Below are 20931 nucleotides of genomic sequence, written 5' to 3' on the forward strand. Positions count from 1 at the left end.
TAATCTTCTAATATCCTCTTTGTGCACTATGATTTCCTGCAATCCTCGGCAATGCAATGTCCTATTTGGTTCTACAAAATCCTCTTCTTCAGTGAACATAGTTTTGAAGCTCTCATTCATTATTTCACTCATTTCCTTAACTGTTTGGTATGTCTTACCTCCTTTAATTATTTTTCTATTGTTTCCTTATTCTTCATCTTACCATTTATAAATTTGTAGAAAAGTTTGGGTTCATCTTTGCTTTTTTCCACCACATCTTAAAGTTTCTTCCTCTCTCCTTAGTCTAATATATTCATTTCTCGCATCCTTATACTGCTGTCCGTCATTGTCATTTCTCTGCTTTTTTTATTTCTTCCGAGCTTTATCTTTTGCCTTTTTAGCCTCTGTACATCTGGCATTGTACCAAGTGTGTATACTTTTCTTAACTCTTATAGATAGGTATGCATTTCTTTACTCCTTCATTATATTTCTGCAGGAATATTAATATTTCATATTTCCTTGTAATTTCCTTTCATTCATAATGTTCTTCCCTTCAATATGAGCAAAAAATTGTCTTAATTTTTCAAAATCTGCTCTTTCATAATTTAATCTCTTTTATAGTCGTCGTCTGTATTTTATCCCTATCCTCCTCCTGTATTTCCAAATCTAATGTCACATGATCACTTCTTCCTATTGGGCCAAGGTATTGTATGCTGGGAGTGAGCTTTGGCTTCCTTGTGAATACTAGGTGTGTGTATTTACCTAGTTGTAGTTTTACAGGGCCTGGGCTTTATGCTCGTGTGGCCCTGTCTCCATATCTACACTTATCCAACCTTACTTTAAAAGTCTGCACACTCGTTGCAGACACTACTTCTTCATTTAATCCCTTCAGTACCGTGACGCTTTTCCAGACACATTCTGTTTACTATTTAGTGATTTTATACACCTCCAGAAACTTATATGGGAGATAAAAATAGTGAAGATTCCTACCATTAATATTCTGACCTCCATGGACCGTTCCTAATGTCAATAAAATGGTCTAATCGTGCACAAATCTCAAAGTAAAAATCTGTCCCAGTAGTGAAGAGGTTAAACTGTTCCACGTCTCAGTACGTCTTTGCGGGAAACTATATGAGAGAGAGAGAGAGAGAGAGAGAGAGAGAGAGAGAATTAGGCAATACAGAGGGGATCTTATAATAGTGCTGTATCCACAGGAAGCACATCAGGCGAGAGAAAAGACCTACCTGGCACTAGAAGAGGTGAGAAGAACCACACAGGTAGTGAACGGTCTTCTTGTAGCCTCCAAGCTTCAGGCAGACAGTAGCTATACTGCTTTAGGTAAGCTTCAAGGTCTCTACATATTGATGGTACTATTTGTAAATGGCAAATTTTGAGCCATTCATGCACCCAGTTGGTTTGTTTCCACTGCAACACACTCCATGAAATGGTCTGACTGTGTGGCAAAACATATATTTTGCCCACAAATATTCTTTTTCCTGGTTTTATTATATATATTATACATTGGCTTTATAAGAGAATATGCTGCCTTATGAAAGAGGAAAAGCAATAAATGTAAATGTATAGCAAACTTCAGTGATTTCGATAACATTTGATAAATAATAAATACAACTCTTCATCATCTGACCTTGAAACTTTAATAGTTGACTACATTTGATACAGAATGTTAAATACAATCCTTCATCACCTCACACCTTGAAACTTTAATAGTCGACTAAGTTTTATAAAATGTTAAAAGTGGATTTTTCTGACTTTCTAATGTTTATTAATTAGATTTTTCATATGACCAGTAGTTCTTAAAAGAAAGAGGAAAATGGAAATGCATATTGGAGGATGTAATTAAGGGTACATATAACATGCAGTGTGACAGGCAACCTACTGAAATTACCCTAGTTCACAGACACTTATTTCAAATCCAAAGTAAACAAGAAGATTGACAATTACTTAATTTGATAAGCTTTAACTTGGATTTTTCAAGTTGCAAAATTGGACATTTCTGATAGAAACTTTACGGTGAATTTTCAATTTAATGGAAATTATATCAAAATTCCTACAATAGACTATTCCATTTTGATGGAAATCATGTGTGGTGTGTGAAAGGCTTAAAGTTACTGGAATAGTAGGCCATATTAAATGTTTACTAATACAAGTTTTAAGCTTGTTTCTTCTATTCATGATTGACATTGATGTTATAACTTTTTTTAATGTATAGTTCTACAATTTTTTTTTACAGTTTAGTTTTCCCTATGAACTATCTTGCTGTTTAACAAGCTTTTCCATGTCCTTGTGACATTTCCTCTCTATCTCATTATTGTGTAAGGGTAGATACAAATTGCTAACGATGTACAATCTCTCTCATTCTTTATACTATACTGCTTGTTCTTTATACACTTGCAGAGTCTGTCAATCTAAAAAAAATAAAGATACAGAGCAATCAGCTTTTAAGTTACAAAAGCAATTTAGAAACCATTTGCAAAATAGGAATGAATGGCTATAATGATGATCTCAATTTCAGAGAGTCTGACCAATGCACACATTGAGAAAGAGTCACTGACTGAACTTGTAAACAGTCTAATGCAACAGCACAAGACCTGCTGACCTGGAGGAAAGGATGCACAGTCGTCTGCAGGATAGGCTGGTGTGTGTCTGTAAGTAGTATTAGGAGTAGATGGAGCATGTAAGGAATAATAATGATAGGTTCTATTTTACAAGAAGCTTTCACCACAATATAGAAAATGCTGCGACCTTGTTCTTGACGAGATACAATTATCAAGCATATCTTGCACGTATGATCTGCTGCCTTACTTTGGAGAACCTTAGACACAGCTCATCTCTCCGATGTCTTCCTCACAATGTCCCGTATGGTTAACTCGATTAACGTTTGAAGAATTCAATTTCAATTTAATGCAACTTGATATTTAAGAAGATATAATTAGATTGTGATTTATTCAATTTAACTAACACAGGTTGACTTGACTCAATGACATCATGCACACCTATGGTGCTTCTGATGGGAATCAGGAATCACACTTGGCCGGGATCCAAGAAATTTAACGAGTGGAGCAATTTCCCATCCACGTGTAGGTTTGAATCCCACCACATACCACCATAAAACTTTGCCAGTTTCAATTGTCAAGTGGTTTAAAGTTACCTACATGTCACCGTGATACTTAGGTTCTAGGTGGTTACACCAAAGATGTGCTTCGGTGGTAATATGGGGCCTAACATGGTTACCACTATAAATAAAATTGCCTGCACTATTGGGTGGAAGCTGAACAGTGCTTCCCATACATACCTCAAGTATACCTACAGGCACTATAGGCCATAGAAAAAAAAAAAATCCTGCCCGTGAAATGGTATCCACAAACACATGGGGGAACATTGCTGCCATGGTAATGAGGTTGCTGCTGGTAAAACCACCTCCTGAGGAGGTGTTATTGTCTCATATATATACATTTACCGTATTTGATGGCCCATAAGATGCGTGGGCTCACCTTTACTCCTTGGCACGAGTGATAGTTCAGAGATGCTCTGTTCCTTCTCATAGTACTCATTCCTCACTCAGTTTGGAGGAACATGCACTGTGGGTTGTCAGGGATGCTCTGTTCCTTCTAGTACTCACTCCTCACTCAGTTTGGAGGTAACATGCACTGTGGGTGGATCACTTCTCTGTTTTCACCTAGTGTCATTTACTGTGAGTGTCAAGAGTCCCTCAACCTCCTAACAGGAAAGTGATTCCAAGAAATCATGGAAGACTGTAATCACTGAAAAGAAGTTGGAGATGTTAGATCGGTATGCTAGGGGAGAAAGGGGAGAAAAGACCTCAGTTGTTATCCATGCAGCGGGACTGAGGGAGAGCATATTGCATACCATCAGAGCTGATGAAATTTTTGTTTCCATGACCTGGTGATGTTTGAGTAACAAAACCATCAAAATTGGCAGACTTTCTCAGCAACTGGAAACATAATCCCCCCTATTACCATTGTTTTCTATGAGAAAATTGTTTGAAAAATGCAACATCTCCAGGAACGTAACCTTCACGTTAACCAAGAGTAGACTAACAACTCAAGGGTTAAGTTCCTGGAGATAATGGCATTATTCATTATTCAAATATAATTTCCCCAAAGAAAACAATGGTAATAGGGGTATTATATTCCTGGCCATTAGGAAATTCTGCCTATTTTGGAGATTTTGTTATTCAAACCATAAAAAACTATTAATATATCACTAATTGATCACAGAAACAATAAAACGTGCTTATTTCATTAGCTCTGATGGTACACAGTGTCCTGTCACACTGGAGAATCACCGAGGTCTTTTCTCCCCTAGCATAGTGATAGTAAGTTCCAACTTCTTTTCAGTGGTCACAGTCTTTCTTGATTTCTTTGAATAATTTTTCAGTGAGGAAATTGAAGGATGCTTGGATGCCATAGGATAGGACATAGGGTGAAAATGTAGGGAAATGATCCACTCAGTGCATGTTAGCTCCAGACTGAGGAGTGAAGTCTCATATATACATTTATGTTCACAAGACCACATTTTTCTATTAGCTTTTTACAAGCCTTACCACCAAGAAAGGATTATTTTGTGATGCACAAAATGAAATCATCTATGGAGCACCGTAAACAAAGCAGGAGACGAGGAGGAATTTGTCTAGTCGGCGGTGGCCGCTTCTCTTTTTCTTTTCCTGTTTAGCTTGTGTGTTGCTTTCACCACAATATTTGTTTCAGTCCCTTTATTGCCTGCTATAATGGATATACTATGGCATGATCATATATGAATATAAAAGTGTGATATTCATTGTAGCAGTCAATACAGGGGCAGAAACACAAATATTGTGACGAGAGTAACACAAAAGCTAAAGAGTGTCACCAGAAGAAGCATCACTGCTAATCAGACAAATGCCTCCTCATTTCCTGTTTTGTCTTCTATGTTCCATGCAAGATTTTGCTTTGAGCATCACAAAACTATCCTTTCTTGGTGGTAAGGCTAGTAAAAAAAACTAATAAAAATGTGGTCTTGTGAACATACATTTAAGAGAAAGTAACATCTCCTCAGGAGGTGGTTTTACCAGCAACCTGCTAGCAACCTTGTTACCATGGCAATAACATCTCCCTATATGTTCATGGATACCATTTCACAGCTGGAAGTTGCTCCATCCCAGTATGGTTCCCTCCAGAAGCAGCATGGGTGTGCATGATGAGTTATTTAAATATCTCCTTAAATATCGTTGCCTTAAATCAAAATTGCATTATTCGAACTCATAAAAATCAAATGATATTTAAGGTGACTTCATATTCAAGGAGATATGATTAAATAACTCAATTAAAATCGCATTATATCTCCTTGAATATGACTTGCGTTGTTAATTGAGTTGAATTAACACGAGTTATAATGTACTTTTCTGTAAAATTGATAACAATGATGCATGTTGTAATATATCTGATATGGGCTAATTCCTTAATCTTAGTTTCAAGAGGAAATCAATGATAAAGACAGCAGCAATGAGCATCATCTTTTTTTTATACTACAAAAATTTTGACATATCTTCAGTGGTCAAAAAATAACAAAATGGATATGAATATAAATTTATATACAGTATATAGTGGTTAGATTGATATATATAATTCACAACTAAAGGCTCAGCAATATACTAAAGATTCCAGTTTCTATTGCAGGTGGTTCAACATGTTCTTTACATGTGAGGCAGTGGTCCAGAATTGGATGGCCTGTTCTGGCAGACTGACCTAAATGTTTGCTGACTCAATTTTTAAGTGAGCGCAGTGCTACCCACACACCCAACCTGGGAATTGGGACAATTAAAACAATGAACAGTCGATGAGCATTAGGTAGTTGGCAGAACGTCCTTAAAACAAAAATTTCGTATTCAGAAACTTTTGGTGGCAACAATCTTAAAATGTTTGTCAGGAAAAATGCAAGCTTTCATGAAGATCCTTTTCTGATTTTTTAAGCACCACCTAGAAATGGAATATATAGATTTCTTTAGCAACTGTGGTAATTGATGGTGGTTTTATATAGACAATATGTTGACTCCTTTCTAATTTTTTACTAAGAATCACATGCAGACCAATTCTTGCATTACCTCAATTTGAAACGATATAATATCAAGTTTATTATGGAACCTGAAATACTCAGAAATCTCCTTCCTTGACCAAAACATTAAAAAGATCAACAATGGACTTTCCACCTCCATTTACGGTAAACCCACATTTTCTGGCCTTGGTATTATTAGCTTCTTTAGCTATTGCAGTTTCAGCTTCAAAGTAAGTTTGATTTGAACCCTCATACACTGTCTTTACAATGTCCTCAGCTTGCCCAAATATTCATAATAATGAATAAAGTAATTTTCTTAAAGGAATTTTTCTATAAAAACTGCTTCACCACTAGTTTGAGAAAACAAGTAAATACTGCCCTGGCGAAAAGGAATTTTTCTATAAAAACTGCTTCACCACTAGTTTGAGAAAACAAGTAAATACTGCCCTGGCTTCACCACTAACTTGTTCAAGAAAACTATATATAAATTTCTTCAAAGTTTTAAGGACGTTCTGCCAACTACCTTATGCTGGTTGACTTTGTTTTACTAGTCCCTGTTGCCAGACTGGGTATATGGGTAGCACTTTGCGCTGACTTAAAAACAGAGTCAGCGAGCATTTAGGTCAGTCTGCCAGAACGGGCTGCCCACTCCTCAACTCGGTTTTCTGTGATTCAGGACTACTACCTCACATGTAAGGTTCAATCTTGTTTCATTCAATTCCATATCCTTGCCACCTGTAATAGAAACAATTTAAGAATACTTGAATGCCTACCCAGTATATATACTACTGTGTATTATTAATTAGCCATTATTTTTATGTTTGAAGTATTTAAAGCTGATTGTCATTGCTGTCTTTTATCATGTTGTATGTACTTTGAATATCACCATCTTGAAATGTGTAAAGAAAAAAGGTTCTTCAATGACTAAGAGCAGTTAACTTAATTTAAAAAACAAGAGAAAAATGTGATGAAAGTTTTAAATGTTTGTCATGCTGTTTAACTTACAAGAAATGAAAAAAACAAAGATGTTCATGTTATATCAATTTCTCTGATTGAGAAGAGGAAGGACCCTGAAAACTGACAATGTGTTTAGTTAGCTATCAATTTCCCCAGTTCAGGAGAGGTATAAGGAGTGAAAATATTGTTTTAAAAAGCTAGAGTCCCATCCCTTCCATCAAGCAGGGAAGGTTGGACTTCTGCATAGATGCAGGGAGGGTCAGGGTCTTTATATGCAAATCACAACTTAGTCTATTATCAGTGTCCTTCCTGCCCATCAATTAAGTTAAATAAGATTTTGTACATTGAAACCCTGTCTCTCTCCCCTCTTGCAGGGAGGATCAAAGTATCTATAAGGAAGTCCAACCCTCCCTGCTAGAGGAGAGCCACAGGACTTGCATGTGCAAATCACAGTTTAAACTTAATTGATGAAGTTTTAGCTGTGAATTGCACATAAAAACTATGAAGTAGTCCAACCCTCCCAGCTTGAGGGGAGGGACGGCAAATCACAGCTTGAACTTGGTTTATTTTCAGGGTCCTTCTTTCTCCTTAATTGGGGAAATTTGTTAGCTAAACACATTAACACCTTTATTCATTATATCCCTTCCCCTTTTTTTTTTTTGTAATCTTAAGTTATTTATTACTTTTAACACTCATTAGCAATTTCAAAAGTTTTTATACACAAAATCCATGGTGAAGAAAGTTGGATGCAGGAGTTAGTTGGTGTACCCAGCTCTCACAACAGCAGCACTACAAATTTCATCACCCACTTAGTGCTGGGCTCATTTGGGTTCATCCTTTAGCACCATCTTCTGCAAGTGTGTGATGATGAAGCAATTAAGTCAGGACAACTTCACTTAAGGGCATAGTTGACACAGGCAGCAGTCAGGGCACTTCACTTAAGGGCATAGTTGACACAGGCAGCAGTGTTCATTATCCACTCCCTTCTCTTCAACTCACTGACATCACACAGAACCAATTCTGCCAAGACTACAGGGTTAGCAAGCACCAAGTTTCATCATCCACTATAGCTTTCCTTCAGCATCTCTTCAGGCTTAAACTCCTGCCATCCACTCTACTCCTCAACACTAATCACCTGCTTCCTTCCAACTACCCAGGTTTGAAGGGACTGGTGGGCTGTGGCACAAATCAACTGTCAGCGTAAGAAAGAGGTGGCAGCCTTAAATTTCTTGCATCAAGGTAGTATGCAGTCCTTCACCCCAAGTATCAATCCTGCAAGCAAATAAGGGTTAGGGATATATTCTGGAGAACCACCAACAAAATGTAATCAATAAAATTTATTTCTGATGAATAAAGCAGTATTAAAAGTAAGGTACTGTATTTTCCTATATCAGACATCACCTATGTATCCATCTCTAGTATACTAGACTTGCAATTCCACATAAGAGAACCCCAGACAAAGCAAGCACACATACAGACTTTACAAAAATCTATCACTTTGTGTGTATCAGGCCAGTAAATCCAACATATGGTAGCCCAGACATGCTGTCTCACACAGATCATTGCACCATAGCATGTCAAAATACAACCATGATACACAATAGGCCGATTCCACCACTTTAAAGGAGGTACAAAACTCATACAGGAGACTCGTGTCAACTTGTAAAGTTTTTATACAATCCATTCATATACTGGTATTTAAAGTCGAGCAACAGACTTGATCCACTGTACAGCTCCCTACTTGCATTGAATTTTTAAACCCACCAATGCCGTTTTTCCTTCAGCTGGCTATATTTTCATGAATAAAAGTGAATGAGGCAACAGCCAAATGCACATGTGCACTCATTACTGCAATCAGAAACAACAATGTTATACTACAGAATGAAGATATGGCATGCAGACACGCAACAAATATACTATACAAGGAAATGCAACAATTATAAATGTGGCTTTAGTAATAATTATCTATATCTCTATAATAGACTGCAAATCCCACACAAGATAGCCTAGACAAAACACCATACACTTACACATCGCACTTTAAGCAATAATAATCTTTTATATACCTATAAACCATGCCAGTAATCCCACACAAGATAGCCCAGACAAAGCAACACACACATCGGCCATGGTGGAGGCCACGAATATAAAAACACTGCCTACCCTCTAAAGACAACTCTCCTTCACACAAAACTACATGCACTTACCACACATACACCCTTCACTCCAAATAAAAATTTAAAAGGAAAATGGGACCCAAAATAAATGCCTCGGAGTCCCCTCTGGGGAGGTGACCAAAAATGTCCCCAGGTCGGACACCTCTCCTGTTGAAGACCACAAATGCCTTGACACTTCCCTCAACTTTTCCTACATTAACTTCTGCAACATCACGGTCTTAGATCTAATTTTCAATCTGTGGAACACCACCTCTCCTCTACTAAACCATCTTCTTTTCCTCACCGAAACACAGCTGTCTGAGGCAACTGACAGTAGCCCCTTCTCTGTTCCCTCCTACTTTCTCTATTTTCATTTTCATTCCAAAGCTGGATGTTGCGTCTATGTACGCAACGACTTAACTTGCTCTCGTGCCCACGCTCTTGAGTCTTCCGAATTTTCCACCATCTGGCTACGACTTAACAGTCACTCTCAAACTAAATTCATCTGTGCTGTTTATCTCTCCCTAACTCTTCTGACTATAGTAAATTCTTCGACTACTTAACTTCTAAAGTGGAGCACATTCTGTCCCTCTACCCTTTCGCTGAGATTTCCATTCTTGGAGATTTCAATGTTCACCACCAGCTTTGGCTTTAATGGGACGAGGAAAATACAATGAAAATGCAAGCCTGTTTTGAGTGTACTGACTGGTCTCTACTCATAGAAAACGGAGCGGATGTTAACACCAACTTAGACATTTTCAACTCATATTTCCATTTCTGTTTTGACATGTTGGTACCTTCGAAAAGAATAAAGGTCTTTCCAAACAACAAGCCATGGATAAATAAAGATCTGAAATTGATGCTTAATGAAAAACGTAGACTAGCGCAAAATGGAAATAGAATCCAACAGAAAACCATCCAAAAACAAGTAAATAAGAAAATAACAGAGTCTAAAAAGATATATAAAGAAAAGATCGAAGGTTTATTTAGTACAAATCGGGTAAAAGATGCATGGAAAGGTTTGAAAACTCTTTGTGGGTATAACAAGAAAATGAATACACTTGAACCAGACAACAGCGAAACGTTTGCCAACGACTTAAATTGCTTTTTTGCTAGGTTTGAAAATAGTGATTTTAGTGAAGAACGAAATAATGTGATGAGAGCCATTGAATCGAGAAGAGATGAAAGAATAATAATAACACATGATCAAGTGGTAAAGTCATTAAAACGTGTGAGGGCTGGCAAAGCGACAGGGCCTGACGGAGTGCCAGCGAAGGCACTCAAGTACTGTGCGAACCAACTGGCACCTGTGTTGCACACACTGTTTCAAGCTTCTATAGACCAAGGAGTTGTGCCTGCTTACTGGAAAATGACAGAAATTAAGCCCATCCCTAAAGTTAGTTTTCCTAAAGAATATAATAATTTTAGACCAGTTGCTCTAACTTCTAATATTGTCAAATGCCTGGAGGACATACTGACAACCTACCTTTGTGAAAACACTAACAATGTTATTGACCCTTTTCAATTTGCATATCAAGCAAATAGAAGCGTTCAGGATGCTAGCCTAACTTTACTAAATGACATCAGTGAGCATGTAGATAAACAAAATACCCAAATTAGATTATTATTCATTGATTTCAGCTCTGCCTTCAACACAATGCAAATTCACATTTTATTACATAAATTGATGACAATGAATGTAAACTGTTGTCTCTTAAAGTGGATCTGTAGTTTCCTAACCCATAGACAACAGTATACCAAGATAAATGATGTGAAGTCTGACATTATTATCACTAACACAGGTTCACCTCAAGGTTGTGTTATATCACCAGTTTTGTTCATTCTGTATACAGACGACTGTAGGAGCTTGTTTAGTGATTGTTCCATTATCAAGTATGCTGATGATACTGTTATTACAGGGAAAATTTTTAATGATGATTGTGAGAATTTTTATGCACAGGTAGATTTTTCGTAGATTGGTGTAAAAGTAATTTCTTAGAATTGAATGTAAAAAAGACAAAAGAAATGATAATAGATTTCAGGACAAAAAATCAAGTAACACCAGACAATATTATCATAAATGAGGAAATTGTTGAGAGAGTAGATAATTTCAAGTACTTGGGATATGTGATTGATAATCAGCTTAAAGGAAAGGAAAACACTGACCTGGTGTTCAAGAAATGCAATCAACGTCTTCACTTCATGAGATTGCTAAATAACTTACATATTGATAGGAAGATCATTTCTCTCTTTTATAAGTCAATAATCGAATCAGTAATCAACTTTTCACTGACCACATGGTATGAGAAACTAAGAAACAAAGACAAAAATAGGCTTAATAGAATTGTTAAAAAGTCAAGGAAACTTGGGGCAGATACTGAACCACTGGAAAATTTATATCAAGAAGGTGTTTTAAAACAGGCTAACAAGATCATGCAGGATGACACCCACCCACTACACAGTTGCTATAAGTTTTAAGGTCTGGAAGAAGGTTAGCACTCCCACAACAGCGTACAAACAGGTACAAGAAGTCCTTCGTTCCTATGAGTATTTTACTTTTTAACAATGCAAATCCATGAAACATGTAATGATTCACCCTTATGTCAAGAACTTTTTTAAGTATTCACAATTTCTGCTTAATCTATCTCATTACAGAGTTATATTTGTATAATTATATAGGTGTATGTATGTATGAATTAAGTGTATTTGTATGTATGTGTAAAACAGTAATAGTATGTTTATGCATTCATTCATGTGTTTGGACATGCAAGTGTACTCAGCTTGTTGGCGATTATACTATACAGTACTAACTCTAATGTACTATTTTCTTTTTTATATCAATCATTTACAATCTGATTCTTATGATTTTTATTGTTACTATGAGCTCAGTACCACAAAGAATTTCATTTTGTATACTACTATGTTACAATTTGATAATAAAGTTATCTTATCTTATCTTATCTTATCTTAAAGCTGAACTCTTTTCTCAAACCTTTGCTCACAACTCCACCTTGGACGATTCTGGGCTTGTCCTCCCTCTCCTCCTCCCTCTGACTATTTCATGTCTACAATCAAAATTCTTCGTAATGATGTTTTCCATGCCCTTGCTGGCCTAAACCCTCGGAAGGCTTATGGACCTGATGGGGTCCCTCCTATTGTTCTCAAAAACTGTGCTTCTGTGCTTGCACCTTGCCTGGCCAAACTCTTCCAACTTTGTCTATCGACTTCTACCTTTCCTTCCTGCTGGAAGTTCGCCTACATTCAGCCTGTTCCTAAAAGGGTGACCGTTCTAACCCCTCAAACTACCGTCCTATAGCTTTAATCTCTTGCTTGTCTAAAGTTTTTTAATCTATCCTGAATAGGAAGATTCTCAAACATCTGTCACTTCACAATCTTCTGTCTGATCGCCAGTATGGCTTCCGTCAAGGTCGCTCTACTGGTGATCTTCTGGCTTTCCTTACTGAGTCTTGGTCATCCTCTTTTAGAGATTTCGGTGAAACTTTTGCTGTTGCGTTAGACATATCAAAAGCTTTTGATAGAGTCTGGCATAAAGCTTTGATTTCAAAACTGCCCTCCTACGGCTTCTATCCTTCTCTCTGCAACTTTATCTCAAGTTTCCTTTCCGACCGCTCTATTGCTGCTGTGGTAGACGGCTACTGTTCTTCTCCTAAACCTATTAATAGTGGTGTTCCTCAGGGTTCTGTCCTGTCACCCACTCTTTCTTTTATTCATTAATGACCTTCTTAACCAAACTTCTTGCCCTATCCACTCCTACGCTGATGATACCACCCTACATCTTTCCACGTTCTTTCAGAGACGTCCAACCCTTCAGAAAGTCAACAGATCACGCGGGGACGCCACGGAACGCCTGACTTCCGATCTTTCTAAGATTTCCGATTGGGGCAGAGAAAATCTAGTAGTTTTCAATGCCTCAAAACTCAATTCCTCCATCTATCAACTCGACACAACCTTCCAGACAACTATCCCTCTTCTTCAATGACACTCAACTGTCTCTCTCTTCCACAATGAATATCCTCGGTCTGTCCTTTGCTCATAATCTTAACTGGAAACTTCACATCTCATCTCTTGCTAAAACAGCTTCTATGAAGTTAGGTGTTCTGAGGCGTCTCCGACAGTTTTCTCGCCCTCCAACTGCTTACTCTGTATAAGGGCCTTATCCGTCCCTGTATGGAGTACTCTTCGCATGTTTGGGGGTTCCAGTCACACAGCTTTGCTTGATAGGGTGGAATCGAAAGCTCTTCGTCTCATCAACTCCCTCCTCTGACTAACTGTCTTCAGTCTCTTTCTCACCGCCGAAATGTTGCATCCCTTTCTATATTTTATCGCTATTTTCATGGTAACTGTTCTACTGATCTTGCTAACTGCATGCCTCCCCTTCTCCTGCAGCCTCGCTGCACAAGGCTTTCTTCTTCCTCTCATCCCTATTCTGTCCAACTCTCTAATGCAAGAGTTAACCAGTACTCTCAATCATTCATCCCTTTCACTGGTAAACTCTGGAACTCCCTCCCTGCATCTATATTTCCGAATTCCTACAACTTGTCTTCTTTTAAGAGGGAGGTATCCAGGCATTTGCTCCCCTAATTCTGGTTGACGGTTTTGGCACTTTTTGCACTTTTTAGAGAGCCAGCACTCAAGTGGGTCTTTTTTACTTTTTTTTTTTTTTTTTTTTTGCCCTTGGCAAAAAAAAAAAAATCCATATAAGGATTTCAGAACAGTAAACTGAAACAAAAAATGCAAAACTTGAAAAGAAAAAGTAATGAATGAAGTGGTCCATAACTTAATTAAAATTAATAGAGTAACAAAGATGGAAACAATGATACAAGTCATGACCTGGAAGGAGAAAACAAATCCTTGAAGGCTGTGTGTAAAACTGAAAATAATGTAAACAGAAAACGTTGAAAAAATGTGATGGAGATGGACATCAAAAATTAAAAAGAAAAAAGGCAGAAATAATTTTCAGAGATCATAGAATCTCAAAAGAGAGAAAAGGTTGACTCAATCAAGGAATTAGTTATTAAGTAACAAGAATCAGTTGCTTGTGAGACAGTGGACAAAAATGTGTAGTTATTTATAGATTAAACAAAAAAATGGAACCCAAAAGACGTGAGAGATATAAGAAACATGAAGATAGGGGGAAGTAAGATATGTTCAGGGTGAAGGAGAGGACTGACTAAATTAAACTGAAGAGGTACGTACATAGGCTAGGAAAACATAAAAAGGGAGGAGCAACATAATTAGAAGTAAAATTTAGAACACAGACAACAAGTGTAGGAGGTAATATCACAAGCATGGACACCAGACAAAGTAGAACAATACAAAAGTTAACAGATCAGAAGAGCAGTTGGTATGAAAATAGCAGTATAAAAGCAACATTGTGGCAGTGAGAAAGAGGCTGAAGACAGTCAGTCAAAGGAGAGGAATTGATAAGATGAAAAGCTTTTGATTCCACCCTATGTAATAAGACATGAGTGGTACCATCCCCATATATGTGAAGAGCACTTTATACATGGACGAATAAGGCAATTTGTACAGTTACCAGCTGGGTGGGGAGGGCTAGGAAAAACTGATAGAAACGACTCAGAATGCCTAACTTCATAGAAGCTGTTTTAGCAAGAGACGAGAGTAAAGGACAAACTGAGGATATTCAGTGTAGAAGAGGGTGGCAGTTGAGTGTCAATGAAGAAGAGGGGATAATTGTCTGGAAGGTTGTATAGAGTTGATAGATAAAGAAATTGAGTCTTTGAGACACTGAACACTACTAAATTTCTTTGCTCCAATCAAAAATTTTAGAGATCAGAAGTCAGGCATTCTATGGTGTCCATATGTGATCTGTTGACTTCCTGAAGGATTGGTCATCTCTGAAAAGACATGGAAAAGTGTAGGGTGGTATCATCTGCTTAGGTGTAGGAGTGGATAGAGCAAGAAGTTTGGTTTTGAAGATCATTGATGAATAATAGGAAGAGAGTGGGTGATATGACAGAACCTTGAGGAACATCACTGTTAATAGGTTTAGGAGAACAGTAGCCATCTAACACAACAGCAATAGAACAATCAGCTAGGAAACTTGAGCTGAAATTGCAGAGAAGGATAGAATCCATAGGAGGGTAGTTTGGAGATCAAAGCTTTGTGTCAGATTCTATAAAAAGCTTTTGATATGTCTAAGCCCTAAGGCAATGGCAAAAGTTTTACCAAAATATCTAAAAGAGGAATATCAGATTCAGTAAGGAAAGTCCAATCCAAAGCCAAGTGTAAATGCAAGGAATAACATTTATGGAACTTCTGGACACAATGGAAGAACATCTTTTGGGAGGTTTGGGAGAGTAGTAAGGGGCAGGTGAGGCAAGACAAGACAGGAGTTGTGGGTGCACAAGCTGCTGCCAGTGACCTACCCACATTAAAGACTGTTGTGGAGCAGTTGAGGATATATTGTAATACTGCAGAATAAACGAAGATATCAATGAGTTAAACAAAAAATTATTAAAAATGGAGTAGAATGGGTGCTTTCTAAACTGGAAGTCACATTACTTTAGGATCAGTATTAAAGAAAATATACTTATAACTAAGGATAAGCATTTGCCCCTGGGACAAGTGACCTTACACCCGAGTGTCCTGTTATGATCATCAGTTTAAAGAAACAGGTCCTTAGTTGTTTCAGCCAAATTTTACTATTGATTTATACTCTTATCTCGGAATTCTTACCTTAATGAAGTGGATAGGGCATCTGGGAAACTTTATTCCTAAGGGATGTCCTCCTTATCCTCTGATTGTGGCCAGGAATTGAACCTATGCATCTTATGACCTCTCAGCTCTAAAGTGCATGTGGTCTAACTGGACCACTGCCGCCCCATATGGACTTTTAGCTCTTCTGCTGCAAAATAATTAATTATCAGAAAAAATTCATAGCCTCTAGCTAGTACTGTGGTTATGCACTGGCCTGGTATTGCTAAGGTCAACAGATTGAGTCTCACTCTGGTTGGTGAATTTAATGTGTTTACTGGGACGTTACTGCTGTTGGATTGGATGATGTTCTGAAGAGCATTAGATGTGATGGATACCAGAACTAAAACCAACAAACTCCACCTTTAAATCTTTAAAATAGATTTTATAATATCTACCCAGTTAAAAGATTGGAGGTGGCATACAACAAAAGAAGTCTGAGTCATTAGTAATCAAGGAAAGATGCAACAAATAGCAGTCAATAGGTTAATGTACAAACTATCTTTATTAATAAAATAGTTTTTTTTTATTCCACGATCCAACTTTACATAAAGCTTCAGCAGCCATATTTCTGAAATTTGTTCTTTTATGCTGTATACAATTAATGCAATGAGACAATTTGATAGTTTGCTGGCTTGGATGCTACCACTGAAATAACCAGGATCATTTTACCCAACATGATATCCACTCATCAATCCACCATTGCCTATCTACCAAACTAATGATCCACCATCCTCAATCTATCCATCTGATGATCTACCAACCCAACCATCACTGAATCTATCCACCTAAAATGACAAGTGATTATTCAGACAACATGTAATAGTTTTATGTACTACTAAGAAGGACCAATTCTAGACTTTAACCACCAGATCAATTCAAGGATTAGGGGGGGAGGGGGAAGTCAGATTGGCTAATGTTGTTTTGTTTATACAATTGCATTTTGTGGTAGTATACTCACTGTACATCATGTCTATGTAGTTTTTTTTTTTGGCATACATAGCTGTTACTAACTCATATTGATGTTTATTGATGTTTTTGAAAATGAACATATCATGCCCAAAACAGACTTAAGATTAGGTTTAGATAGGTTAGATTAGCTTAGGTTTGATTAGCCTCGATTAAGGTTGCTTTGATTTAGTTAGTCACGAATACCAGAATAAACCAAATTGTGCATGTCCTGAAAAGGTCTAAGCCCTAAGGAGACCAACGGCCATTGGCAAAGGAAGACCCTCTTGTAAATATTTACCGTATGATTTATGGAAAATATCTCCTTGACATTATATTAATTCATTTACCTCGCCCAACTCATGTAGAACCGTTCAGGCTCACTAGCATTCTAAACCTGATCACCTTCAGCAGAGAGAGAGAGAGAGAGAGAGAGAGAGAGAGAGAGAGAATTATCACATAAAAACAAACCTTGAAGAACCACAATTATAAAGTATGACGAAATATTGAAATCAAACTCACCTAACACCAGAATGATAAAGTAATTAGGTTATCCGCGCAACACAACATACTCCTGCAGTTCAGTCTGCCGGCGTTCTGTTCCACCGGGGCCTCATTTCAGATGCTTCCACTACTTCATCACCTCCTGCAGCATGCCAAGGCTTCCTAGAGGAGTTTGCTGTCTGGTGAAATCACCACAGCACTCAAGTCAGCACAGAAACCAGGAAAATGGCAATATATTCCGATGTATTCCTTCTGTCGCCCAGCTGAGCCATGTTAGGACTGACTTCGAGTTTACTGACTGTTCTGCTAGCGTCTCGACTCTTGTCCTCGAGGAAGAAACATGATTGCTCGCGAAGCTCCGAGCCTCCAAGATAACGGGACTCGTTCTTGGTAAAGTACTTGCTTTCTTTTCCTTTTTCTCTTATAATCCTAACTCTATGTGCTGTTATATTTTCTTTGATGTTTTCTTTCTTTATCTAATAGATATTGAATGACAATTCTCTCTCTCTCTCTCTCTCTCTCTCTCTCTCTCTCTCTCTCTGCATGTGTTTGTGTGTGTATGTAAAGGTGCTAAGACACGGGCATTTTCTGGTGGATTCTAGCCGCCAGAAATGGTAAGAAGCGCTCTTCCTATTGTACGTACGCGGAAAAGATATCCATTGGCATCGATAGTCTTCGGAGCGATGCAGCCAGAAAAAAAAAAAAAAAAAAAAAACATGGCCTCAGTAGACGCTTTACTGGAATTGGATTTAATCTATTAAACTAAATTGTTTTTACTTTGGTCACTGAAATATTTAGGTAGACACCCAACATTCTATTTTACTATTTTATTTATTGATTTATTGATTTTTTTTGCTGAATAATGGATAAATATCAGAATATATATATATATATATATATATATATATATATATATATATATATATATATATATATATATATATATATATATATATATATATGTTTGCATTTGTGAAAAATGTCCACTGACCTTACTTTGATTCAACACAAAAGTTGGATGTCAAACGTATATGGAGCACAAAAGAAAAAAGAATAGGCGTTACAAGTCCCGTGTTGGGATACTCCTTCAGAGCTTTCGTAAATTCTTGAAATTTCTCTTATATATTTATTTTCGAATAGTTTGCATCCCTGGTATCACAGACACTTGTTTTCCTGATAGATGTCACGGAGGGTGGCAGGAGCATCCTTGGACTATATAATATACTCCATCAGCCGAGGGAATGTTAATAAAGATGCCAGTATTGGTGGAAAGATGATCGCTGGCGTCGAGACTTGTACTTAGACAAAACATAAGGTTCTGCATCTGCTGGCGTCTCGTGGTTAGCGGCATCTAGCCATCAATACTGGTATCAAGATGCCGGGCAAGATGCTAATAAGGTTGTCCGTGTGATAAAACCATTAATGCAATGCTGCCAATGAATATCTACTGACGTAGGCTACATACGAATACACTCTTTGTAGTTCATGAGAGAATGAAACTGGAACCATAAATCAAACATCCATTTTGTTCACCATCACTTCTATCGCCCCTCCCCTCACTCTTTCTGTTTTAATTCACCTCGGTAGCGGAACATTGGGGTTATTTGTAAGTTTCACTCTTTTCCTCTTGTGTCACTCATTTGGTGTGTGAGCATCGAACAAAGAATGTATATATGTATCACTGTTACTGTTACACTACTAAGCCATTAAACTCCACCAGAAAACTCTTATATTCCTGACAGCCATGTATGTTTAATCAGATTGTGGAAAGCTTTTAACTGTTTGATTGTACAAGTATATAACAAACAAAGAAGGAAAAAAGTCTTGTTTTGTCTTCACATTATTGTTGTTCATGATAAGTATTGTGCTGACAGTAGTGGTAGTAGTAGTAGTAGTAGTAGTAGTAGTAGTAGTAGTAGTAGTAGTAGTAGTAGTAGTAGTAGTAGTAATTGCCTCTCGCCTATGTAGGACAAACATCACGTCTCCAGCTACTTCTCTCTCTCTCTCTCTCTCTCTCTCTCTCTCTCTCTCTCTCTCGGGTAACACACACACACACACACACACACACACACACACACAAGAGCACTTCACAACTGTCACCTTTGTGCACACTCACTCACTCACTCCTTGCGACACACACGCGACAATACACATCCGCGCCTCACCTTTAGCCCTGCCTTGTGTCAACACCGACTTAACAATGTCATTCTTGTCACCTCCTCCTCTTCCTTTTCCTCCTACTCCTACCTCCTCCCCTTCGTTCTTCTCTTCCTCGCTATCATTGTTACCATTTTCTTTCTCTTTTCGACGCTATCCTTGTCTTCCTGTTTCTTTCTCTTCGTTTTCTTATTCATCGTTAAGATTTTCGTTATCCTTATTATTATCATTTTTTTCTTTTTCTTCTTCTCCCCTCCTCCTCCTCCTCCTCCTCCTCCTCCTCTTTTTATATTTCCATATATTCTATTTTATTTCCCTCACAGCATAGTCATCACCTGCAACAGCGTAAAGTCCAACTGCTGTTACTGCTGTTTCTCCTCCTCTTCCTCTTCCTCCTTATCTTCCCCCTCCTCCACGCCATAGCCCTATTATGGTGAAGTTTACTTTAAGGATTAACAGTACGTATCCTAGCCAGGAGGTAGACAATTTGACCTCCTTCGCGCTGTAGGCGGGGGCTACAAGTGGGTAGAGGATCCACGCTATAGGTATCCTTTAGCCTGCGTGACTTGGGAAGCTTAATTTTCTCTGCAGTTACTCTGAGTTTGTATTCCGACACTGCTCTCCCATCACGACTGTTTTCAAAGGTAATTAGTCTGGTCCTCAGTTTTTTTTTCTTTAGTGTAGAAATTTTGTTCATTTACCACCAGAACCATTTAAAAACTTATAATCATAAACCAGGTGCCGCGTATACTATAGCTATATATTATACAGTCTTTTGAAAGTATAGTCCATACAGTAGATTGATGGTGGTGGTGGTGGCATTGGCGGTGGTGGTGATGGTAGTAATGTTGATGCAGTAAAGATATTCTCTCTCTCTCTCTCTCTCTCTCTCTCTCTCTCTCTCTCTCTCTCTCTCTCTCTCTCTCTCTCTCTCTCTGTGTTACTCCTCAGTGCTGGCCTTTCAAGACCTGCTGCCCGTGTATGTTCACAGCCGCTTGAGGTCTTGCAGCCTGGACGGTAAAGAAAACACGCGTGCTATGTTATGGTGTAAAGCAGTAAAGCAAGCGTGTTCCGGACCATGACAGGGTGATGACAGGGTGATTTTCTTGCGGCGGTCACCACTAACACTGACGGTGGTGGTGTAGTAGTAATAGTAGTAGTAGTAGTAGTAGTAGTAGTAATGGGCATGGTGGTGGTGATAACAGAAGAAATTATGAAAAAAAGTAGGAGAATGAGAAGAAGGAGGATGAGGGAGAACAAAATTTAGAGCCACTCCCATCCACGTCATTTCCTCCTCCAATCCTCTTCTTTCTTTTTACTTTCCTACTTCTCCTCCTCCTCCTTTTCCTCCTCTTCTCCTTTTCTTCATGTTCTCTTTTTTCTTATTTTTTCCTCCTCGTCCATGACTTACAAAAGAAAG

The 20931-nt window shown here is 37.9% G+C and overlaps 1 protein-coding gene across 3 annotated transcripts in view; it reads left to right on the forward strand.

The window, feature by feature from the left end:
- LOC123503619 overlaps nucleotides 1–8379 on the forward strand; it is a 21932-nt gene extending 13553 nt beyond the window's left edge. For 2 of the 3 annotated variants that reach the window (XR_006674547.1, XR_006674548.1), the window contains exons 6-8: nucleotides 1194–1317; nucleotides 2513–2645; nucleotides 8166–8379. Coding sequence is in view for 1 of the 3 variants with exons in the window: in XM_045253543.1 (XP_045109478.1) it covers nucleotides 1194–1317; nucleotides 2513–2595 (207 nt within the window). In the remaining 2 variants the exon portion in view is untranslated. The remainder of the gene's footprint in view (nucleotides 1–1193; nucleotides 1318–2512; nucleotides 2646–8165) is intronic. The other variant, XM_045253543.1, reaches the window with a different exon arrangement.
- The last annotated feature ends 12552 nt before the right edge of the window (nucleotides 8380–20931 follow it).

This window comes from Portunus trituberculatus, chromosome 14 (assembly GCF_017591435.1).
Source record: "Portunus trituberculatus isolate SZX2019 chromosome 14, ASM1759143v1, whole genome shotgun sequence".
NCBI lineage: Eukaryota > Metazoa > Arthropoda > Malacostraca > Decapoda > Portunidae > Portunus > Portunus trituberculatus.